This window comes from Diadema antillarum, unplaced genomic scaffold, assembly GCF_040938485.1.
Source record: "Diadema antillarum isolate AM-2024a unplaced genomic scaffold, OU_Dant_1.0 seq00000372_RagTag, whole genome shotgun sequence".
Classification (NCBI taxonomy): domain Eukaryota; kingdom Metazoa; phylum Echinodermata; class Echinoidea; order Diadematoida; family Diadematidae; genus Diadema; species Diadema antillarum.
In genome coordinates, this window is record NW_027271372.1 from 311,317 (window position 1) to 337,749 (window position 26,433).

General features: G+C 41.4%; 1 protein-coding gene across 1 annotated transcript in view; it reads right to left on the reverse strand.

Moving 5' to 3' along the window:
• Positions 1-26,281, reverse strand: part of LOC139731445 (receptor-type tyrosine-protein phosphatase delta-like) — a gene marked incomplete at its 5' end in the record, with an annotated part of 81,077 nt that extends 54,796 nt beyond the window's left edge. The window contains one exon of the mRNA XM_071642329.1: positions 25,994-26,281. Within this exon, the coding sequence (XP_071498430.1) occupies positions 25,994-26,281 (288 nt within the window). The remainder of the gene's footprint in view (positions 1-25,993) is intronic.
• Positions 26,282-26,433: the final 152 nt, after the last annotated feature.

The following is a 26,433-nucleotide window of genomic DNA, read 5'->3' on the forward strand; positions in this document are numbered from 1 at the left end:
GACAGTGAGGGGGAACGGGGGCACGATGATATGAAGAGAAGAGAGGCGGAAGATGTTCACACAGAAGGGGGGAAAAGAGAGAGAGAGAAAGAACGAAAGAAAAAAGGACAGAGGGAGCGATGGAGAAAGATACAGACAGACAGACAAACAGACAGACAGATATGAAAACCCAAATTCAAATGTTTTCATATTTTTCCTCTGAAAACACTTGGGAGGTAACAGTTTGACGCTTTGACGTAACTCGATATTCTTTAGGAGTTATGATGGACTACAATACGAGGGACTACGTCCATTAGGAGTTGACAAGATTTAAGGCTGTTTTGGCCATTTCTAGTGAATCAAGATGACAATCGGATACCAGGTTCATGGCCACGATCCTTGCAAAGCCGACAAGACTTACGGCTATGTGCATTCTAGGTTTACATCGACATCCCAAAACACTTGCTGTAATCAGATATGGCATTAAAACAAGCATTTTTTTTTTCCTCGTTGTAGCAGATATCATCAACTACAAGTATGTATACCCGTGGTGATAGTGCTCATTGTCTGGTAAATTTATTGATCTGATTTTGGTGTCTTTGGAGGACATTTGATGGGAATTCAGTACTCTATCATTTTAGGCAGCCAACAGTATTCTGCATATATAGTAATATTCATTTTTTGGTCAAATTTCATTTATGTGGTGTACTCATGACTTTACGCAGGAAAAGCAAAACACACACACACAAGAAATCAAATACGTAGGAAAATCAAATTCTTTACAAATTGAAACAAAATCAGAAAGCACAACTAAGGACCTTTCTTGCCTGTCTGTCATCATGCATTCATCAATAATAATAAACTGCTAAATAGATATGAATTGAAAGTTGAATCCGTACTGACATCTTATACCTCAAGTACACTGAGGTTATAATCTTTGAAACATTGTTGGAAGAGGGTGAGGGAAGCTACGATGTAGCTGTGTGAATCAAAGGAGGGTAGCTTACATCTACATTTTGTGGCATGTGTGTCACCCACTACACTTATCATATGCTGTGAATGTGAGCCAACAAAATTGGAACTTGAACTTTTGTGTGTTGTGGACACAGACGGACCCCTGTAGAAGTTTGAAGAAAGTGAAAGGAATTTCACTCAAAGCTGTCACTTTTCATAGCTAGACCAACTGTGGTGGAAATGTAATGATTTGAATATCAATATATTTTTTTTTAGATAGAGGAAGATATACACAGATGGGAATGGGATGAAGAAAAAGATGAGGGGGGGGGGAGAGGAAAAGGGAAGGGGGTGTCATCTTGAAAGAACGATGCAGTGAACGCTTCATCATTAAGCGGAGAAGGAGCCGAGCTTGGTGGCTGCTCTGTGACGACGATGACGACGTGTCAAGGTACTTCCAACACCACCATTAGTGAGAATCACATTTCGGGCATCTCCCCCCGGGGGCAATTTTACCCCACCTTTTCCCCTCCCCTCCCCCCTCCTGACAATCTTATTTCACCCTCTGCCACAATCTTGTTAGCCCCACACTTCCATACAGGGCATCACTCTCTCTGGCCTCCTCTTGTTTTTGTTGTAGGGCCTATTATTTTCTTTGAACAGATTTTTGTTATGTTTTTGTTTTCAATCCATAATGACCCAATTCAAGCTTAGCAAAGCAACAATGTGATCAGTATCATCCCTTTCCCCCTTTGGAAAAGTATCACTCTATACTTGTAAGCTTTAAATCTGCATCAGTAACCATTAGATTGGGGGACAAAGTTTAAATCTATATACCTGTATTTAAGTTATCTAGCCCCCACAAAAAATCATGAAGGAATCGTATCAAATCAACAAAAGGAGTAAAATCAAGCAATACTTAACTCCTAGCACTGCTAGCATACATACAAACAAACACATACAATTTGATGCACAAGTCTTCAAATAGTTGCACAATGCCTGAAATCCTTTTGTCATCAACATGGGGGAAACACCCTACCACATCCTGCCTCCAAAGTATTTTCTGCCCTCATCTGAGTCCCCTCTCATCTCCATTTTGAAATGTTAAGAAACAGTTAAATCAAGACAGTGGCCCTTCCCGACACCTGTCTGAATGAGGTGAAAGACTCTGTAGGCTTCAGGAGCAACCCAGCTTCCCTCGGGTGTTGACTTTTGTGAAGTAGGGTTAAAGAGGGGTGTACAGCCCCCTCACCCCTCCACCAACCTTTTAAAGTCTTCTTTTAACTAAGCCCTTGCTGGATGTGGCTGAGGAGTGAAGGGGAAGAGACACTGAATTGAATTGTCTGCATCCACTTGTGCCCAAACACCTCCGCTCATCCGAGTCAAAACACTTCACCGGTGTCTCCACATCCTCTCGCCGCTCTCTCTCTCCTCCCCCCCTCCCCCCTCTCTTCATCTCAAGCTCTCCCTCTCTCTATCCCCCTTTTCTTGACTTCTTTTCTCCCCTTCCCCTCCCCCCCCCCCCTCTCTCTCTCGTTCCCTGTGGGCTCTCGATTCCAAATGTCCAAGAGATGATGCACTGGGACCTAAAAGCAATTAACCCTTGGAGTGTAACTGCCCATGTACTCGCTCTATCCCTCGGCAGCAGGCTAGTTAATTGGCATTCACTTATACTTCTCCCAAAAAACTTGGCTATTTATGTATAAGGTAATTTAAAACAGACCAGGATGGGGTGAAACAATTGCGACAGTTCTACGCAAAGTGAAACAAGATGGCACGAGTTCACAGGGTGACACGATACCTATCTATGGGACTTCTGTGCCAATCAGAACACAGAGCAGGCCAGTGGATTTTACACCTGCAGAACAAAGCACAATGTGAATAATTTCACCCCCCCCCAGCATTTACCTCAGATAAACCATGTTACACTTTGACTCAGAAGCAATAATTGATGACCCACACTGCTAACACTGCCAAAATACCTCTGAATGTTGGAAAACCCAAAATCAAAGTAGGCGAGAAATGATAGGCAAAGCATGTACTGGCGCGATTAGTAAAGTAAATCAACAATCACATTTAAACGAGCCTGGAAATGAACCGCAATCCATAAAAGGAGATCTAAATATCATCATTTGTACACAAAGGGGGCTAAAGCAATGTTCATATTCAAGGTCTGTCTAATCAGTGCCATTTTAGCTGTGAGGTATTGATATCACACATACACACACTCACACATTAATTTATAAGAGCATTACATATATATGTTAATTTATATTTCTATATCTCTGTTTATCTACACGTATATTCCCTTTTATAGGCACTGGAAGATTCATTGCAATTTAGATGGAAATTAGTTCATACAGCAATTAACATACAGCTCTGCCACCAAAGCACTCATTAACTATTGCAATCACAATCATGGTTAAAATTTGTGTAAATCAATGGGAGGGGTGGGGGAAGGCAGAACCTACATATGTAGTTGGGTCGGCACAAACCCCGCTAGCTCTGCACAACTTCCAGGCGAGGCATTAGCCAGATAAAGAATGGAACCTTGGAATGGAAATCGGGAAGCTTTTCGGCTCGATCACCTTACTCCACACCAATTTGTAAACCCACAAAACATCTGCTCTCTTCGGGTAGAAATCCCCGCCGTAATTAAATCGAAGTTTCGCTTCTCTCTGGCTGTGTCCTGTTCTCCCAAAGCGAACTGATCGTACAGGGGGGCTCTTCAATTAAATCCCGATTGGCGGCATTTTGGCGACTTAACATATGCCGATAAGGCATCAAACTTGAGATGAGACGGAATAATATATCACACATCTCATATTGCCGTCTCTACTTTAAGCCAGGCATTACCTGCATCTCTGCTACAAAATATGCTACATCATCAGTGTGGCATTGACTTACAGCACGATTGCAATTTCAAATGAATCCCAGCAAGGTCGTGAAACCCTTCCTACCAATGTGCGGTACCCTATAAAGTCAAAGGGTGGATTAAATCTCGCTTGTGTAATCACAATCCCGTAGTCATGGAACGAAAGCCCAGAGCTGAAAGTTGGATTACTAAAATATCACATAAAGCCGCATGAAAATTAACAGTCAAGTAAGTATACAGCGGGGAAAGATATACTGTCAAGATGCCACAATATCATCTAAACCATTCTACCCATTGTCTGGGAAATTGTACAGCGGAAATTGCTACAAAGCTGCACGATTTTAATCATCCATGAATACTTCATATACCGGAGGCATGTTACCATGGAAACAGAGTGATATGTCCCCTCTTTTTCTCTCACTTGCTGTAAGAACCGGAGCTTGTGAACACAAGAGGAAAACAGCTCTTGACCCGAAACAGGGAAAACTGAAGAGTCCGACACATCTACACAAACTAACACTCCCCATAACCACCCCTCTCCCATAATAATTCGTTAAATATTTACTTCAACAGCAGGGACATTCATCAAAGCCTCAAACTTTCCTCTAATACTTTTGCATCAGCCCCGCCCACTATATAACAACTTCTTTGTAAGCTTGATTACTCAGGGAGGGGTTATAAAAAGGTCCAATAATGACCAAAGTGGGAAAAATAATGCACATTTCTTGTAGAATGATGGGATTCACCGGAAAAGGGGAGAGGGGGAAAAAAAAGCTAATGGCTAAAAGGCAAGTCTCACTTTTCTATTCCGTGTCTCTCTCCCTCTCTCACACCTTCTCTCCCTCTCTCACACCGTCTCTCCTTTTCTTCTTCAGAGGATTTTTCTGCTTCCTCTTTCTTCGCTGGAACACGGTAACCCGAACTCGCAGCGCGGCGGACATTGAACCGCGACAAGAATCTCGTCATCTTCGTTTCATCATCGCAGGGATCATCTCTCCTGCGCCGGGCAGAAAAAGAAAACTCTTCACAGAAAAGAAAAGAAAAAAGCGAAAGAGAGAGACAGAGAGAGAGAGAGAAGCAACAAAAAAGAAGAAGAAGAAAAAAAAAAGAGGCATTTGCAGCCTTCCTTTAACAAATCTTCATCTATGGTCACATCTGCTTGCTTCAGATGATGGTCCAAGGCTTGCAAGCTCACCTCCCCCTCCCCGGCGCAAGGCAAAAGCAATCATCGTCACATCTTACAGCCAGGTTCAAGAGTTAAGGCCGGATTCGGAAGAAGAGAAAAAGCAACAGAACATAATCAAACACAAACAAGAGGATCGCCTCTGCCGACAATATTTGTTCGCTCTGCAGGCAGAGAGCTCAGCGATCAGGAACTAACTCCGTAACAGCTTCTGGCATCGTATCCCAAACATACCGCCAAAAAAAAAAAAAATACAAGTCAGCAACATATAAATGGAATTGCGTACACCAACATGTCATTTTCCAAGAGCAAACTTGATGGAAATGTGTAGAGAGTCACAGCAGATCGACCTTGAATGGCTCGTAAAATAATAAGTGCTGCTTCCTCAAAGGGTGAATTGATCAACTCACTTTTGGTGCAGAATTAGGGTTTCCGATCAACTTTCAGGAAGTTTTGGGTAGTTGATAAATGCAAAGCTGCTTTGATTTTGGGAGTAAAAACCTGTTTATGAAACTCAGAAAAAAAATGCAATCGCAAATGTGTTTGAACCAGAAATGTGTTGCTGTAGAGTTGATGAATGCAAAGTCGGTTTTGCAATGCATTTATAGCTTGGGCCTGCCAACACCAACCACTGCCAACCACTGCCAACTACACACCTCTGCTCCTTGGGTCAAATTGCGCAATGGAGCTGCAGAGGACAAGGCCTCCAAATCGACTTACGACACAGTTGTTAAAAGCAACAACTCGAGAAACGCAATCTGAAAGGCGTTCGCAAACGCATTCTGAAAAGCGGGTATGTGAACATGCTTCAAACATGGTAAAGTTGATAAATGCAGCCACAGACAGTACATTTTCCAACCATGGGTTTACCATCTGCTTGTCCAACCATGGCTCAAATGCAAAAAACTTCACCATGAAAGCGGGCAGATGGTCAGCCAGGGAGCTCATTCAAATGCTGGTTTGAATTCGAGCCATTGCCATATTATGTTGCATGCAAGTTCAGTTATCAGTGCACCCTTAGATTTACAAGAGGCAGTTGCTGATACATTTCATTTCATGTCTAGTGAGTATTTTATTACCTTACACATTAGTAGTTAAACCCAATATGGAAATGAATACATGCAGTGTACCTCACTTTATCTCTAGTACTCTGACATCTTCATTAGATTTTCATCCTGATATGCTGGATTAAGTAAAAGAAATCACTGAAAATTCCAGAAAACACTGAAAGCATAGAAGACACTCTTGATTCCTGGTTGATGAAAAAAAGATTCTATGACGATCAATTATTCCCATTTTCTTATTTTTTTTTAAATTGCAAGTCATGGGATCAAACTTACATATAAATGGACACACACATACTTACTCACACATCAAGTGACAGACAGACAGATGACACACTGACAAACAGAGAAACCATAATGTTTTGTGTGTGGCAGAGGACAGCGGAAGGGGCAACACAACCTCTCAAATTAAAGTGAGTGATTTTTTTTTTCTCCCCCTGCGCCACACTCGACTGACCCTCTCCGCGTAGATCGTCGCTACTCTCGCGTGTAAACGCATCCTTCACGATTTCAGCGGCCGCTTAGGCACACGCTTTGCCCAGTGCCCGGCAGACCGTGTGATCTTCTCGCAAGCACGTAATCACTACACCGTGTAAAGCAGCTCTCTCTCGCTCTTTTCTGCTTTTTTTTTTTCCCCTGCCTCTTCTCTGCACTCATGTTTTTTATCTCTTCACATCTCCGAGCAGAGCTCAAGATTTCTGGCGTCGGCAAGGACTGTATTTTTTTTCTTTTTTAAAATCATTCTCGTGCGACAGCAACTGGAGGCGATGCTGCAAAAACGTAATTGCTCATTAATGCACTCCTGCATGCAGATTTTTTTTTCTCTCCTTCTCCGAGTGTGTGTGTGTGTGTGTGTATATACGGTATATATTTTTTTGTTTTCTTACTGATGGTTATGCTACTTCAATAATTATGGTATTGCAGGGTTTTTTTTTTGTTTTTGTCTTTTAATCTCTCTTGTCTGTACTGTACTCAACACGCCAGAGTCATACCAAACTATGGTATGAATACACAACAGCGCTAAAAACCGGGTCTGTTACAGCCATCAAGATGGGCACGACACATTTTGGGAATATCACATTAACTGACTACAGATGGCGACTCTCCTTGTTGAAAGACACATGATACCAGCCAATCTGTCTTCTAAGCTCGCTAGCTTGAAATGAAGTGAATACCGATGGGTTAACTTTGTTTTAATTTGATGTCATACACGGAATATAAAATGAATGTTATTACTTGCTTAGCATGCAAGGCCTTTTGTGCGTGTTGGATGAAATTCCGGCTGATCAAACTTTGATTTCTGCAAAGTAGAGAAGATGGGACTGATTTTCATGATGCTTTCATGACACACGATGGAGACAGTGCATAATTAGAGCTCTGCGTGATGTCATTATTGCGATCGCGGTATATGATCTCTTATCGGCAAACACCGTGCCGTGGATCTAGTGTGATGGAGGTGGTAGTGGGAACGAATGAAGAGACAGGGAGTTGAGGACTGTACATATGTATCAGCTAAATTGTACGCCACAGATCGGGGCGGGAACTATGCATCATAATGATGTAGAATGTATCCCCTCTCCTGTTACAGCGTTGTCTTCTTTGGGGGCATCTTGTGTATTAGATTTGGTCTCTCCCTGCCAAGCAGGAAAGCATATCAATTACCCCATGTAATGTCGCAACATTATAAACTATCTATACATGTAATAATGATGATGACTCACCATCCTCTTTCACTAAATTCTTCCTGACTGCAAAAGAATTTCTCTTCTTCGCCGTAAGACGGCTTGATTTACTCCGTAATTGTCCCCTGAAAGTATTGCGGAGTGAGAGTTATTCCGACGTACGTACACCATATCAATTTTAATTCGATGAAACCCCGCAGCGCGAAGCCCGTCTCATCCGAGGCATGTGGGAATGTGAGCACCTGGATAATTCCATTACCGAGCACCCTAATGAAATCAGGCCCATGCAAAGCACTTTTCAAGCCAGAGCATTTTAAGGACGCCATAGTTTGTTTTGTTTTGTTTTTAAAATAAACTTTGGAAAACTATATATATAATGCTTGCACACAACAATAGGCGGTATCATCAACACTTGATATAAACTGACTCAATTCCTCGCCAATTTTCTCTCTGTGTTGTTCGTTTTTCTATGCGTGTGTCTTTTAGTGACTGATGACATGTAAAATGAATTACACGATGGTGGTATCTAATCGATTATCTCTTGAAATTATGTGATCACTTTGTTTGATGGATGGTATTTTTGAGCCAGAAGCAAGAGAGACAGCAGACAGAAACACAGACAGACGTCTCGGCACAACCACCATCCCACTCTCCTGGTCTCATCGGGCGAAAATACTCATTTGCCATGAATCGTCGAGATCATAAAAGGCACATCTCTCGGGGGCCATTAGCCGTCGTTGCCCGCATTAACATTGCAAATAGCATCAGGCAATAAACAAAACAAGAAAATTAAAAAACATCAACAAGAACTCGCCAGCTTTTACGGTGATGGTGAATGCCTAATCACATATCTCTTTCAAACCAATTCCCATCCTGAATACTAATAGACTTTTCAATCATTCAAGAATATAGATTGTGACTGAGATTTACATCTTATCACTTCTGATACACGTTATTTGATTTTTATATTTTTTTAAATAAAGGGGGGCATGTATACCATCTCTTCCCATAATGGATGGAACAACCAAATTGCAGTAGATGGAATGCCATTACTACCAAAATATTTATCTTCATCACCAAGCAAAGCGAACGAAAACAAATAAAGTCCTGTTCTATCCCCAGTAAACTACAATAAGAGAAAGTGTGCTAGCAACAGAAAGAGTTCCTCAAAATGGAATTATCCCCCTCTAAATATGATGAATGAAACCTCATTATAATGACAGCCCTGTTTCCACTACACAATGTCCACCATTGTTTTTAATTCATTTGAAAACAACTCTTTGCTTGATTGGTAAGTGTCTCGTTTCAACTTTTTGCTATTACATACATGTGAACATGAACATACTGGCGTGGATGTTTACAAGGCTGTATTGTATAGCACTTGCCAAGTTAAAATCATAAATCTTTCTGATTTTGAAACAAGCAAGGCAAAAAACTATGGAAGAGAAGAGAAGAAAAAACTCTGGCTGGCTGTTGCACATTTTCTCTGATTGGAAGAGAGAGAGAAAAAAAATTATAAGAGGATTTGGGTGCCATAACTCTTACTGATGATGTGTCCTGAAATTTGGGCAAGAACGACAAATGAGAACATGAGGCATTGCACCTAGATGTGATACCCGACTTGACCTGGCAATTAAAGTGTCAGTTATGTGATCCTGGAATGTAATTTGTCTGAATTTGGCAACCCCCCCCCCCTTCGACTTTCGTGCGTAATGATGACTCTTTGCTCTGCACAGGGGCTGCAGCTTCTACCAATTCAAATTGGGAGTGAAAGTTTGTCCCGACTTCTGGATTGTGTCACGCGTGGGCGTCCTTAAATGGCGTACAAATTCGTCCGAAATTAGTTTTGGTGTTTTTGTCAGGCCCCCGTAACGATGCTCGTTTCAGTACCCTTCTGCGCCCGTGCCCAGGGTTACATATTAAACCTGTCAGATAGCATAAGATTATGACGTCTGATAAATGCCATATCAATTTGCCCCCCTTTTTTTTTCCTGTGCTTCTTGAAGTTCTTTATTAAACCAACTTGGTGTGGGGGGGGGGGGGGGAGGGAACATTTAGGTGTGTGTAGGTACAACACAACAGAAGGCTTGCCCCTGGCATCTCAAAACAGAGAGAGAAAGAGAGTAGAAAAAGAAATTACGGCTAGGAGAAGGGGTGCATTAGCGTTGCATTATGGACGAATGAATTCATGGCTGCAAGAATTATGCCACGATCTAATAGCAAATTTCCTGGACAAATTACTCTATTTTCCTTTCTTTTTCCTTTGAGCAAAGGGAAAAATGTCACATACATACTGCAAGTTCTAATACCATTTTGTTATGGAATAACACAGTTAACAACAACATGATAACCTAGTTCCAAAAGGCAAAAAGTAAGTGTTCTCCCCACCCCCCCCCCCCCCCATCCTTCCATAATTGTGCTATTTTGCTACAATTACCAGTCAGGTGTTGATTAAAGGGTTTATCAAAAGCAACTATACAGTTGGAGAAAAAAAGGAAGAAGAAGTAATTACAACCATGACCTAATAGTAAAAATTGTCCTATTGTGCAATCCCCTCAACTGGCAAACCCATTTGTTACATACCCACAGATGATTTGATTTCTCATAATGCAGAGCGTGCACATCTCTATCTTGTGTGTGTGTGTGTGTGTGTGTTTTCTGGCATGAACACAGTTTCAATTATGGCCTACTTTCTTCCTCCGCTGCGCAAAAAAAAATCTGGCGGTGGTATTTGCACTTCAATCATTCCCGATAACAAATATGATTTCGTGCAGCGGGTATTGTCTGCCCCCGAGTTAATCCTGCTCGGTTACAAAAAAGTCTGAATCCAGGTTGAATTCTTCTCTGTTTTTTCCCCCCTTTCTTTTGTTCCTTTTGGAAACCTTTTTGGAGATAGATGTTTTGAGCCTATTCAAACTGACTGAGGCGCGTCTGTCCGATCATCAGAGAAACACTGTTTTCACGAAAATCTTCCCAAGCTTGCTGCTTTGCAAGGGAAATACACATATAGTTCATAATTTGGCACTCTGGTACATGATGTTGACAACAGTTGTGTAAGCTCATTTCCATGTGCTTTCAAAAATTATTTAGTAAATATATGTACATACATGCACACACACACACACATGCACATATCAATTTCAAACATAACTAGGCCAAGCCAACTCATCACTACAAAAAATGGGGGAGTGCTTGTAAAGCAAGAGCTCATAATTTGAAATGTCATCTACAGATTTCTTTCGAGAATCATTGGGGAATCTACTTCATGAGGATTTCAAATGTTATTTAAAGACCGTACAGTGATACTAGGCATCTATTCTGGATGAAATTATCACTTCCAACAACGTCTGATATGAACTATCCTCTTTTTCTCCACGCACTTAATGACATTAAGCACATGCGGGTAAAGAAAAAAATACCTCCTTAAAGTGCAAACAGAAGCTCCGCAGGGGAGGCAGATGCCACAACTCATTCCAGCTGAGAAGAAAATAATCACCGGCAAGTCGGACCCCGCCTCGCGACTGACGCGCAAAACGAGCACTCGGCAAGTCGTTGACTTTGGAGCAAAGTGCAGCAATGTGGGTACAGTACCCTTCCCAATCCCATCGCCATTTAAAAAAAAAGAGAAAAAAGAGGACAGCAAGAGAACAGCACTTAATGAGAGCTGACACCCCTAATGACATGGAATCCATTGCTGGAAGTACATGGTGTCTTGATGATGTAAGAGGGGATATTAATGACATTTGTAGGCACGAGGTATCCTATATCTTAAATCTGGATTGGCGTGGCAAACTTTGTCACGAGGTATCCTATATCTTAAATCTGGATTGGCGTGGCAAACTTTTGTTCTTTTGCCATGGTTGGCTGTTCAATGCTCTGCTCGTCTTAGAACATAAACTGCTGAGGACGTTGCGTGTGAACGAACATTTGCTCATACTCAAATGACTGTGTTTTTACAGCTCTTGACTTACAAGTGATTTTCTATATCACTTCCTTATATTTTTGGACTTTCTTTTCAGGTAAGTAAAATTCATGTTCAGGTGAGTGTTCTGCAACAACTTGACCAAAAAGAAGTTATGTAGCACCCTGCAGTGTACCTGGTGAGTGAAAATATGCACATCACCAAATGTTCCGCACGTGAGGCATTCCATGTTTCATCCACTCGCGCAAATACGTGAACTCAGAGCGTACCCTACATAATATAAGCTCTCTTAAACACTCCCGATATCATATCAAGCCGGAGTGGCACTTCAACAGCAAGAAACACGAGAGGAGTTCTTCCTTTTCGAGATGCCATTATGCAAACACTGTGGGCTCAGAGAAGAAGACTATCCCCGGCGCCCGTATCGATGTCACAATTTATCTAAAAGGAGTTAAACGTCCTTCAATTTCGTGTATCCCTTCACTCCTGCGTTGCGTCTCCCATGATGTTCGTCCATATTGATTTCCTTGCTGTCGATATCGGGTGGAGAAAAGAAGATCTCCGGGTATGATATCTGGAGAGTTTTCACTCGACCACAAAAAAAAAAGAGAAAAAGTTTGTTGAATCTGAGCTTATATCTCTGCACATTCCTACAGGGAGAAAGAAATCCTTCTGAAGCTTTGTAGAAGAGGCAAGTAAAAAAAGGGCTCTTCTTGTTGTTCTTTCATTCTCTTGTTCTTTCTCTCGTTCTTTCTCTCTGTGTCTGTCTCTCTATCTATATGTGGCTCCTTTTTTTCACCTGAGTGAAGGTAGCACGGGAAAAAAAAAAACAAACCAAGACATCTGTACTGAGATTATTCTTGGAAACAATGGAACTCCGCTACCTCTCGGGCAAGTCGTGGGTTTGTTGAACCCATCTCTGCCGGCTCCCTTTTCGTAACTCGGCCCGACCGATCCTATCTGAGGACCAGCCAACCCCTCGAGCGGCGAAGAAAAGGGAGCCGATACAGCGGCCGCAAGAAGGAATCCGCCGGAGTCTCCACTATCCGAGTCCTGTCAACAAAGTCAAAAGACTAATGTTTACCATGTCACCGATAGGTCTTGGACGGAGAGGGCCTGTGTGAGAGATTCTTATGAGTCATGACAAGTTGACCTTTGACCTCAGGCAGGCCAGGGGCCGGGCTGCCGCATCCCTGTATCTAATCACGTTGAAGAAAAAAAGAAGGAAGTAAGGGGAGGAGCAGCTTTGAGTGTGGATGCTGGCGATGTATTGATCGGTGTCAGCCAAAACATCCAGGTGCTCACAACATGAAGTGAGTAATCCATCAGATGTATGCTCCTATCCCCATCGCATCCCAACATTCTGAAGTGGATCGTGGCGGAGCGAGTGACAGAGGGATTGGAAGAGGGGGAAAGACAGAAGGAAAAACAAGCAGTAAGGTATCAAAAGCAAGAGAAAAGAAGGTGAGGGGAGATGATGGAGGGAGGAAGAGGAGATGAAAAGTCATGAAGAGGAAGAAAGTGAGGGAAACTTGAGATGAACCATGAGAGTAACTCTACAACAACAACAAAAAAGAATACACTTGTCGCAACCTCCCAAAAGATAGGGAAAAAAGAAGAGCACAGAGAAGAAAGAGGAGGTATATGCAGCAAGAGAAAAGAAGAAGAGATGAAGCAGTATTAGAGAAAAGAAGACAGTTGGGAATCATAGATCTCACATTGTGTGAAAAGTTTCAATGTGAGCATTACACAAACACTCAAAAACCAATCAGGAAATCTGCTGGAGGCTGAACCAACAGAAACTGCTCGCAGACCATATGGAATGAGAAAACATATTTATGGAAGATGTATTACAACAAATGGGTAAGCAAAGCTGCCCAACATTCAAACATCACCATCACCAATCCAAGGGAGGTTCCAAAAAATGATTAGGGATATACCTATGTATCACATACTTCCCAGAGGGCAAATATAATTCAACATTGGGAAAGCTCCTATCCATTCTTCTGTCAGGACAGGATGAGATACCAAAATTTCCAAGGAGCCTCCTATGGAATCAGGGAGACTTGCCAGCTCTGGCTTCTTAACCCGTTGAAAACTAGACCCAAGTAATACTCGGGCAGGTTTCTATGGGAAATGCGTGTTATGGCAAAAGCAGCCCATCCTCAACAGGTTAAGCGATTTTAAGAACTCTTCACCATGCCACAGCAAAAACATATTCAGATTATACAAGTTCATCTTTGGCGGTCATCTTTCATATGATTTACTACTAGTCGTAAGCCTCCACCCTAGATGCTTTCCCTCAAGCTCCGTCCACTCCTTGGTCATAAAATCTGTTATTGTGTGGTGATCAGTCCAAAAAAAGAGAGGAAATTTAATCGGTCAGAACTTCCTAGAAAATGCCTGTGAGTAAAGATTATAAATATGAAAACACTTGACGTCCAGAAGAGTAATATACATGTCATCAAATTGATGACACTCATGGGTTGAGGCTGTCATTTGTAAGGTCCTCCTCTCATCCTCACCATTCCTCCCCCCCCCCCAATATTTCATCCAGATTTATACAAAGGGCAATGACAGCTTTAGACATCCTTATCATAAAAGTGTTCTTCAAATTTTCTCATGAAATTCCCAACCATGCTTTTCATGTCCTGCAGTAACCTTCAGATAACTTAAAAAAGAAATATATCGAATGTTGCCTTAATGTCACATTACAGCAATATATCAAATGTTGGATCTATTTCCCACTCAGCTGCGATGAGTAAGCTTCAACAAGCCAGTTGCTTTTTTAAAAGCCGTTCTACGCACACAAGACCTGAAACTTCCACACTTCCAAATGATCATTCCCCCCGTAATCCAGTCAAAATGAGCTTTTCGGGTTGAGCCCAGTGCGGGAGGGGAAAATAATATTGCAAAAGTTTGGCGCAACAACTCCTACTCGTCATGATGACTCTGGGTGTTTCTGGATGTAGGCGACAAAGCGGACTAATGCCCAGCGAGGTGGGTGAAAAGCTGCAAAGTGCTGTGACTTTGCCGCTTAACTGAGTTCGATTGAATAAGCCACTAATAGAAGGGGAGTAAGATGAAGAGGGGGACAAAAAAAGAGGAGAGAAAAATCCCTCCTCAGGAGTTCAACAAACAGACACAATTTCATCCTTGGCCTGGCCCCTGGCAAAACCTATCAGGCTCAAGGGGAAAAAAAATATAACATGACTTTTATTTGGGTAGAACCTTGAGATTTGGGTGTTAAAAACCCAAGCTTCAGGAGTTTCTGAAAGCTTCACAAGCTTTTGAATGACACCTCTCGCAGCTATGCACACCTTGTCTCTGTAGGGGAAGGCACACATTATCTTTCTGGGAATCAAGTAATGCCAATTCTATTCAATTTGTAATGATATTCTGGTCTGAAGCACAGACCATATCAAATTGCCATGTCATGTGACAAGCAGATGAAATTCCCAAATCAAACAGCAAAGGAAATGTTCTGAATCATAATTACAGAATTTTTGAAGAAGTGTGATTTGCCATTTTTTGAGATATGCTTCGACATTTTGAAGCTAACTACAGTATGTGTGGCCAAACCACCATGAAGTTTTATTTCACAGAAATATGACCCGATAGATATGTGCCTTTATTACAGAAAAAAAAAATGCTTGAAAACTATCTTGAATCAAATCATAAGAATAATGTGTGCCTAGCATGTGGTTGGGGGCAAACTGGCTATATTGATTCCACAGGCGAGGGTAGGTATTGGGTTGGGTTCACACTTTTTTAAACAGCTGGGCCCAACTTTCAAAGTTAATTGGAAGTTTGCTAACTTCAATGACAGAAGAGTCCTGAAGGCTTTCCATTTTCTGGATGAACATCCTTGTAGTTGACTACCTTGAAGCTATAAATGGAGATGGTTATGGTCAAGTTCACTGGAGGCTCTTGACCATGGGATTTCTTGTGGTCAAGCCATGGATAAGCTTGATGATTTATGCTATAGCTATTCCTAGTAAGCAGGCCTGTGTGAACGCAGCTTTCAACAGCCTTGTGGTTAGAAGGCTCAACATTTGCCAGCTCTGAATTACTTTTAGTACATGAACACCTCAAACATTTGAATAGAAGTAAGTCTTTCGCATATGTGCCCATACAGAAACACAAGTTGTGTTCTGTAACATGAGGAAAGTGTAAACTAGAAGCTATCTTTGGTATATGCTATCAGAAATTGGAGGGCTGTCATTTCAAAATGAGGTTTCCAGTTTTCTCTTAAATTAATGCTGTACGTAGTATAGGGGTGATCACATGCCATTCACACCACTTCAGACTATTATGATTGTGTGATGCTCAATAACAGAAATGTTGAGTTTTATCATTGATTAATGACAAGTGACATATGATCAAGCTACACGTGTAGCTCAAGGAGCATAATCCCTACCATACCTATTAACTCATCACTGATTACATGGTATGGGTGTGAACGCACCTATTGTTTAGTTTCTACCTTACATTTGTAGCAACATTTCAGGGAGACTGTTATTCCATTTTTCTCCCCCTCAGGATAACTTTTGTACGCTCACCCCAGCCAAATCCCCTCAATCTGACCCCATTCCAGACTCCACAAACAAACGGGTTCAAGAGCGAAAGCTGGTAATACCGGGCTTAGGACCTCAATAAAATCTGGGCAAATACTTTCCACTAACTAGGCGCCATCTAACCCCATCTAACCCCAACCAAAGACAAGCATTGTGATAATGATTGGAAGGGGATAGGGGTGGGGGTTAGGGGCCCTCAAGTTCAAAAACCTTGGAAAAAAACCTTTAAAAAAACCCCAGATAATTGCAAAGCATAAACTCTTCCAAATGAACTAGTGTGATCGCCTCACACTTCTGCACTGATATCCTATACTTTGAAACTTTTAATCATCTCCTCCCCCATCTCTCTCTCTATCCATCACTCTATCTCTCCATCTATATATCTCTATATCTATCTATCTATCTATCTATCTATCTATCTCTCTATCTATCTATCTATCTATTTACCTATCTATCTGCAGTATCTATTTATCTGTCTATCTATCTATCTATTCATCTAAATATCTTTCTAAATATCTAGATATCTATCTATCTATTTATCTCTATTTCTATCTATCTATCTACGCTCTATCTACGATCTATCTATGATATATCTATCCATCTATCTATCTAAGATCTATCTAATCTATCTTTTTTCAGGCTGGGCTGTTGGTGAGATGAGATGGAGATAGGGCAGGCCAGATTTTGTTTCCAGGGATAACAACTACTGCCTCCAATTAGACCACGAAATAACTGACGCTAAGTGAAACGTATGAGTACGTCCAGTTTCTTTGGTTAAAAAAAGGGGGGAAATCCTTTTCTAGAGGCCTAGGTAAAAGATGGGGGAGAAAGAATATGGAGAAATCTGCATAGCTGCAGAGAAAGGGAAAAATCGAAGCTATCACGTATCAAGCTCTCAGACATACAGGACCCAATGTCACCCAGTTTCTCCAAGTATCAAACTTGGCTCAGAGCACAACAAAAACACTTCTTCACTGCGTTGAGTCATAGTCCCCCCCCCCCCCCCCCTCCATTGATGATTCCACTAATCACCACTCAAATATGTACCCCCTTGATGCACAACAGTGGCACGGCGCAATTGTCCCGTTAATCTGGTTTGCTTTCCACAAACGCAAATACAAACCAACTCTGACGAGTGTGTGTTTAGCTTTGAAAACACGCCATTAATCATGCTCTGAAAAAGAAAATTTTCAGTCGTAGCAGTCCTGAATGGATACATAATTCTTTTCCTTGCAGTGAAAAAAAAAAAAAACGCATGGAGGAAAGGGGCGAGCTCTTACACCTCGCTCTCTTTAGCCACTTCCTGCTAATTCATGCAGGTTCTACACTGTGTGAAGATTGGCTCAACTTCTCTGCATCAATCGCATCAAACCAAATACTCTTTTGTGCATGTGTGTGCGTAAAATTTCATTTAAAGGGATAATATGGTTTTGATTGAGATGGGGCTTCAGGTTTTCAACATTTTTTGTGAGATAATGAGAAACCTATGATACATTGTATATGAAAGAGCATATATACATTGTAGTTCTAAGAGGAATTCAAAAGTCATTTGACAAAAATTGGTTTTGAAATGGCTGAGGTATACAAAACAAAGCAATCTTAGTAAAAGGTGGGACTCATCTTTTATTAAGATCGCTTTGTTTTACTTTGTAGTGAATATCTCACCCATTTCAATAATTATTTTAATCATATAAACTTTGAATTCCTCCAAGAATTGTATGCTCTTTAATATTTCATAAGTGGTTTTGTCATTCTCTCACAAGGAGTTAAAAGCTGAATCCCCATTTCAACAAAAACAACAAAAACTATACCATCCCTATGACCACCAGCAGACATATTAGAATGGGGAATCATCAGCAATAATCAATCGTTTGTGCATAACTTCTCTTCAGAGAGAAGCAAGATGAAATGTGGAAAGAAATTTCTCTGCTGTTTACTCCCGCCTCCAAGGTTGGCGCAACGGTGAATTAATGGGCGAGTTCTGGGATGCCGAACAGCTAGATTGTTGCTGCAAATATCAATGGGAAAGATGATCAGCAGCGGGGCAAGGCTGTATTCTAATTAAGATGTATACGCAACTGTGATGTCTGCTATACATATTTTATGGCCGTTTGTAACATCGGGGAACAGCTGAAGGTGCGGAAGAGACTTCCCAAATACTTCGGCCCTCTTTCCAGTGCGCTCCATTACGATGCTTGAGTTCCTTCAAAATTGTCTTCTTGACATACAATGCATTGTCAGCACTCGGTACTGTGCATCTGCAATTTGAAATGGAGTACAGTAAGACCTGAAAACACAGACCAATATCTCTCCTTTTTGTGTGTTCACCTGAACATACAGCAATGAAAAAAGAAATGCCGTGGAAACATATATACCGGTCAAATGGTGCTGGGGTTGTTTGTGAGGTCAAATCAAAAGTCGCACATCAGGTTGAACCGCCAAGGCAGAATGTCAGACATGAAATAATCTGAAGACAAAAAGGTCACTCTATAACACAGAAACAATACAGCCCTGTCTAGCGATGGAAGTACAAAGTAATACCTTGACAGTTTCTTTGCATTTTTTGGGGTGCCTGGTTACAATGATTATGGCCTTTGCGTGTTTGCTACATACTTGTCTGGATATACCATGTTTGTCATCTCTACCTAGAAAGCAATGGAATACTTTACCCACACAAAGTCTGGCCCTGTTTTGTTGGACAGACATGATTGCGCTTCGATGTATTCTGAGATGCGAGTAGTAAAACGGAATGCTTGTAGCATGACTGGACCACAGGCTTTACTTGACCTTCTCTGTGTAGGCCTACTCCTATTTCAAGTGTCCATTTCATGGCTGCTTGCATACTATGAATCCTTTCTCTACTGGCCGCATGAGAATCACAGTCTTAATCATGTTCGGGAGCAAAATTTCAACATGGTATTGGAACGACATGTAGTTTGAAACAATGATTGACATGCAAAACAAACATGTTTTTCAAACACACTCGTTTTCGTTTCAAAGAGACCCATCAATGCCTCATTCGCATGTAAGATCTTTTCAGGCAGACTTTTGTTGTAAATGTGATGTGCCCTTCTCTTTTAGCATGTACACAATAACGGCCAGCAGTGAGTGGCTTCATGTTGATGAGGGAAGAGGTTAATAGCTGTAGCATCTTAACCCTTTATCTCCAAAATAGTGTAACTTCTCCCATTAGGGTGAAACCAGGGCATACTTCAGGCCCATGCACACTCACAGTGAAATACTCCAGTATTTTATAATGTGAAGACAAATACTCCTGCAAAATAAACCGTGAAATACATCGCAACATACCGTGGTCTATTTAGGGTGGTCATTCAAACTTTGCATGAAATATGCATACATCACCCACCGCACTGCACTTCCTGTATTCTCGTATTATGCGTATGCACAGTGCCTACAATGTACCTCAGAAAGGTGTACTTTCTGGGCCAGAAATGCCACAGTTATTTCGTGAATGAGAACGGCATCGACTGAAATACCGTGGTATCTATATACCGCAGTATTAGGCCAATGAGGATGGTGACAACAGATTACTGTGGTATCGAATACCACTGTAATTTTAATGGGAATGCATCTCCTGATCCCAATAAGTAATGGGCTAATAATGATCATTTGTGCTCATGCTCTCTCCCTCTCTATCTCTTTCTTCTTTCAATCAAGTTGTTCTTGTCTCTTTCTTTTTCTACAAAGCTGAAAAAGGAAGTCTCTTCTAAAGGCCAGTGCCATGTCTTGGGGCTGTCTGGAACTTGACGACAGTGGTGACTTGAATAGGAGAACTTCCTGGATGAACGGCATCATCTACGAGACCTTAAAAGACATGACTGAATATTTATCATCCTAAACAGGAATAAGCGGTGACATTCCACACTTGTGGGAAATGGTGGGTTGTTTATCATTTTTCTTTTCTGTTTCTGTCTATCAAAGAGAAGACAGTGATTTCAAAGTCCTTAAGGGTTTAACAATGCTCCCCTGACATTCGAAAAGAAAAACAAACATGGGGGGGGGGGGAGGTGGGAGAAAAGGCCACATCATCAGTCACACTCCTATATAGGAAGCGTCGCATGATTGCCGGCGCAGACAAATATCGGCACAATTACTTCTCATTTCGCCTCACCTCATCCTGGTGCGCAATGGCCCCTTGATGATCGGCTAAAAGGAAACTCCGAAGTATTTTTCAATTGCACGGCAGGCAGACAAAGAGTGCTTGACTCCCCATGTTCTGGATGACGAACGATAGCAGTGATTTGACGGTCTCAATTCTCCATCTCGTGTTTTGCTCTTTTTTTTGGGGGGGGGGATTTTTTGAAGGGACATCTCTGAATATGACTTTTGTTTTGTTTTTTCCATAGAAGAGGAGGGCGAGAAGGGTAAAGGAACTTATCACAAATGGAATCCAAGACGTAGATGTATGGATGCAAACAAGTTTGATATGAGATTGCTATAAGAGATGCACAAGAAAGACCAGGAAATTTGATCTGGCTTGGTTTCTATACCTTTAGCTATGTTGTCATATGTTCTACAAGCATGTGAAATTGATAGGTTGGAGTGGGGCAGGGTATGAGCATCAAAGACAAATTATTCAGAACCTATCACCCTGATTCTTGAATGCTACACCTTGCTCAAGTAGTTTTGACGCAGTCAACATGCCAAAATATCAAACACAAACTTAGATTTTATCTTTTCTCCCATTTGTATTTTCTTGGGGTCTTCTATATTATTCCCCCATGGACATCAAAACTTCGTAGCAGATTACTTTTGCGATGTTATGCAGGTCTAACTATTTATTGGAACAGCTATTACGTAACCATGGTACTGTTTTAACCTGGACCTGAAAAGCTACACCAGTGGAAAATGGCTGGAAGATGTATGCAGGATTAATAAACGATTGTGATGTGAGGAGTGACAATAAAGGAACATTTGGATGATGTGCTATTAGGCTAACAGTCTATCTTCTCCTATCAGACTTTGTCACTGTCAGAAGAGTTTCCTATGACATATTTCTAGATCACTCATCCCAATTGGCTCAAAATCCCAACACACAAAACAGATGAATCGGAAATTGCCACCTGATCTTTGAAATGATTCATTTCATATTAGTTGTAATATCAGCAAATATTCACATCATCTGTACTACTTGAAATGTACTATTTTGATGTAAATACAAGACATCTTTGCAATTTACTTTATGACTAAAATTTGTTCAAAAATCAATAAACAGAAAACCATGTCCTTACAGTCATCACAGTGGTGTGTATATATCTATGTTCAGGATTTGAGTGTTATCAATCCTAAAGTTTGTTAATTTTTAGTTCTTGTGAGTGAGACATCTAGATCTTACTTTATGACTGTGTAATCAACATTTACCACCAAATACTGTAAAAGTGGAAATTTTCGCGGTGTTGAAATTTTCGTGCATTTCGCGCAACCAGAAACTAGCCCGAAAATAACAGCACGCGAATATTTTTGCTTGCCATGTGTTCCTGTGCGTGATGTCTTGATTCCGCGGAATTAAAAACACGCGAAACTCTTCTCACCCGACCAAGCGCGAAAAATTAGTCGCGCGAAAATATCCACTTTTACAGTAACAAGTTTCTCCACAAAAAAAAAAAAATCTAAATCATCCGGCTTTCAAAAACATCATATTTCCCTAGGCGAGAATTTGGACCTATTCACATTTATAGAAGGTATCAGTATTCCGCGTCTGGAGTAACATAAACAGATTCAGCTGTACAGAGAGGGTTAGATTCATTCCAGCCTAGACATGCATCTCATGCCTCTGCACTCCTGCTCTGTTTTTACTTGCTCTCTCCCGTTCTCACAACAACATCATCACCGATCGCCATGGTGATTGATGGAGGAGATGGGAGATAAATGATGAGAATTATGACGGGCTGGGAAGTGAGAGGCGGTCAGTTGGATGATGATCCTCTCTCTGATTCTTCTCTCTGATTCTCTCCGGTCTGTGATGGATCGGACATTTGTGGAGTGAGCTGGGGGAAGGGGGGGGGGGGGAAGAGATGGTGGGATTGGGGTAGGAGGATGGTGTTTTAGATATAGCAGATGGTGACAAGGGGAGTGATGAATGTGATAACAGTGAGAGGAGCTATCACAGTGATGAACACTGATGATGATGATAATGATGATAAATATGCTTATTTTCATACGTCTATTGAAGATCACTCATATACTACCCTTCATTTTTAAGCCCTCTCTGATGTAGACCAAAACTGCATCATCTGAAAAGGATAATTTGAAGTTACAGGGGCCTGTCCAGAATTTCAGCTCTAGTAATAACTCAATGCATCTTGGCAAAAACACATAAACTATGTCTTTATATATCATTTTCATGATATCTTGCAGTGACCATTCGATACTGAGGGTCAAATTTGTCAAATAAACATTACACTGCCACTATGTATGTGATGAGGCATGGTGCATATATCACATGTACTGCAACTTAAAACTTAACAAATATCTGAAGACAAATTCATATGGACTTGATTTTGTGGCCACTTTTGTTTTTCTTTGAAAGCACTGTGGTACCAGTGTTTTTATAAGATGGCTATTTAGGTAAACACATCATATCATTACCAGTACAGTTTTTTAATCATCTCTTTATTACGACTCATTTCTGTACCCACAAGCCTGAGTAATAATGACCACCCCCTAACAATGGCTATCAATAGCATAACTTCTATATGAATCATATTTGCATGACTAAGTTCTAGATATAAGATATCGGCAAATAATAACTGTATACTGTTGACATAACCCAGTGAGAATGATATGTTTGTTTATTATAGCAAGATGGGGGGGGGGGGGATGGTATGAACCTGTACTTGATGTTGATACCCTTCATCAATGGCATGAAAATAATAAAATCTCTCAACGCCGAACACAAAGGCATTCCATGTTATTGTGGTCTTACCCCCATCGCAGAAATCAGATTATCAGGTCAGATATATACCACTGATTCTCTCAAGGCGGCAAAATATTTACAAGATTTAATATTCTGACAAAAGGTTATTTCAGGGCAGATGCCCTCATCTCCATCAAGCTTAAGATACACCGCACTGCATTCCTTCTGTGTAGCTGAAGTCACCGGTATAATTGTGGAGTCAAGAATTTCACCGAGGGGTGCGAGAAGTCCCTCCCCCCCCCCCCCCCCCCCCCCTCCAATCCAACCTCTTCATCTTTGGTTTCACTCATCACGGCTGACCAAAGAAACTCCACACTGGCAAGAAGCAATCCAGGATAAACATTACGGCAGCACTGAACGAGCGCTTCTCTTTTTGCTCTGAGAGAACCTCGCACAAACTTCTGCGAGGCCGGGGCTACAGAGAATAATAATGACACAATCAATTCGCAATTGACGGACTGCTCATGTCGTTAGATCTGGGCCACGTTTGGACAACCTGATTTTTTTTCCCCTATTTCTTTTTGTTCTTTCAATTTTTTTCCCCTTTTGCTTTCTGGCAATGACCAGGAAATACAGCCAATGTTCAGACATTGATGGCAAAAATACAGAGAGCTTAAAAGACACACAGAGTCGGAGCTATCCAATGTGAGAGAAATGCTAGAGACTGAATGAGAACCTCAAGATGAATCAAGATGAGTGATGCTGCATGAAGATGTTTACTCGGCAGATCCTCGGCATAAAAAATTCAGTCAATATGATTTTCAAGTACCTGCTGCTGCATACTTGAATGTGCTTTTTTCCCCCCTCTGAAATCTAGATCCCATTCCGACCAATGACTTTGCTGTACACAAAACACTCATCCACACAACTCGATATGGGCCGCACATGTGGAACCATGTTTTAAAAAAAAAAAAACTATGGAAAGCCAAAAGCGCAAACATTAATAATTTTTAACTTAACCTTCTATGTGCCCACGCACTTAGCTTGACTTGCCACACTTTCTCATTGACATTCAGTAATCTATCCAAACTTGACCTAGTTGTAGAATATTACAAAGCCCACTCAGGTGTATCAAATTGTGCCTCAATCCAACGGGAAGGCCATCGTAACACATTTGGCAAAGACAGCGCATTAAGGGTTGATAATTAATTCCACAAAAATGATTTAAGATAAGAATTAATCCAGCAGAAAGTTGCAGAGATGATGGAGCTCTTAAACTCCCTATGGTTATTTCCTTTATTTATCTATTTTCTAATGCCAAGTGGATTTGTAACAGAGTGAAAGCAAAAATGATAAAAAAAAGATTGGATGTTAGTCTTCTAGACTGAGCTTAAAATAGGCGAAAGAGCTCGGATGGCATAAATCAATATGAAAAGATAGCTTCCAAATATTGTCCCATGTTCAAAATTAGAGATAATCAATAAATGTACGGGATGACCTCAATTCTTTCAGGCTCACTCATGGACCAACACTTACAAACACATACATTATGTCCCTACTGAATTAATACATTCTCTCTCTCTCTCTCTCACTCTCTATCCCCCTCTCTCTAATCAAACCATCAATAATGCCAAGGCATTTCCCATCGGGTTCATTGATTGGTCATCATAAGCTCAGGGCTACAAGACTACTCTCCGCAGGACCACTCCATTCATTTGACGGGGGTGTTAGAAATCTATAGCTGGTGACCCTCCTGAAACGTATTGATAGATTGAGTACTAGGTGCTGGGAAAGTATGATACAACATGGCTCAGCAAGCCATTTTGTAAAATCATAATTTTAAATTAAAAGTATCCAATCCATCCCTAACCCCCCTGAATCCCCCCCCCAAAAAAAACCCACACAAATTAAAACTAACCCAAAACAAAAAACACAACCAACCAACAAACAACGAAGCAAAGCAAAACAAAGCAAAATCGAGCAAGCTGTTTTCTTATTAAAGTGGTGAAAGTTAAATTTGGGTGAAACAAGTTGTAAAATGGTTAAGTTTTGTGAAGTCCCATGAATTCTGATGGCAAAGTCTCAACAATTCTGATCAGAAAGAATACAGCAAGGGAGAAATGGACATTAAAAAAAGCATGCTGAAATCATTGCACACTGGAATGAATTTATATATGCATGGGACTAGCATCACTTTTTTTTTTCCTTAATAAAAAGAGTAATCTGTAATTTCCCAGTGATTTCCTACCGTTTTTCATTTCCATTTCCTGGCACGAGTCAGTGACATGGACTCATCCAGTCACTGTAGATGTTGTGACGGTCATACCCACTTGATTTTAGCTCAGGATATATCGCATTCTCTAGGAATGAATTATTAATTTGATTCATTCCGAGGATAGCGGAGCATACACGGGAAGAGCGCACAGATTAAGGTCAGTAATCACGGGCCCAATGTCACCGGATAATGGACGGCAATGAAAGGCCAATTTGGATTCCAATGCAATTTTAATCTGCCGCAAACAGCCTGCAAATATAAAGTGACCTGCAAAAGCAGGAGGGGAAGCAGGGATGATGTTGTTGCTATGGCAACCTAACATGGCACTCGTGGAGAGGAGTGAGAAAGAGAGTGACAGAGAGAGAGGGTAGGAGAGACAACACATACGTACATGTTTCTGCTACACGATATAATGTGGTAACCCTTTCACAAGATGCAATGGGTTCTATTTAAGACAGTAAATACTAGAGAAATGTTCCCACCTTCAAAGCCCATCCCTCTCCCCCACACACACATAAAGTTAAGCAAGCTGCAACTTCATATTTTCACATCACTTTCCCCTTGCCATGAATGAATCTTGTTGCGGTGGCGCTGTCGCTACGTACCTTCAGTGACGGTCAGCCTCCCGCTGGACTCCGCCAGGTCCTGTCCGCTGGTGGCCTGGCAGGTGATGGTCTGCTGGTTGTCGCGCTGGACGCGGAGCGGGGCGATGCGCAGCACCGACCCGTGCTCCGTGTCCTGGGTGGTGAAGCGCAGCCCCTTGCCGCCCAGCTTCCGGTTGTTCCTCAGCCAGGTGAACTCCGGGGCGGGGTCGCCGGTGGCCTCGCAGAAGAACGTGGCCTCTCCACCATCAATACCGCCCTCATCGTTAAGGCCCCTGGTGATGACTAGCGCTGTGAGGAAAGACGAGGGAGAACAATTTAAAAGATGATCAGTGATTGTTGCAAATATAAATTGGGGGGGGGGGGAACAAATATTCACGATAGACTATAGAGTCTAGCAAGAATGCTTAGGTTTTGAATACTGAGTCAAACATGTTGATATT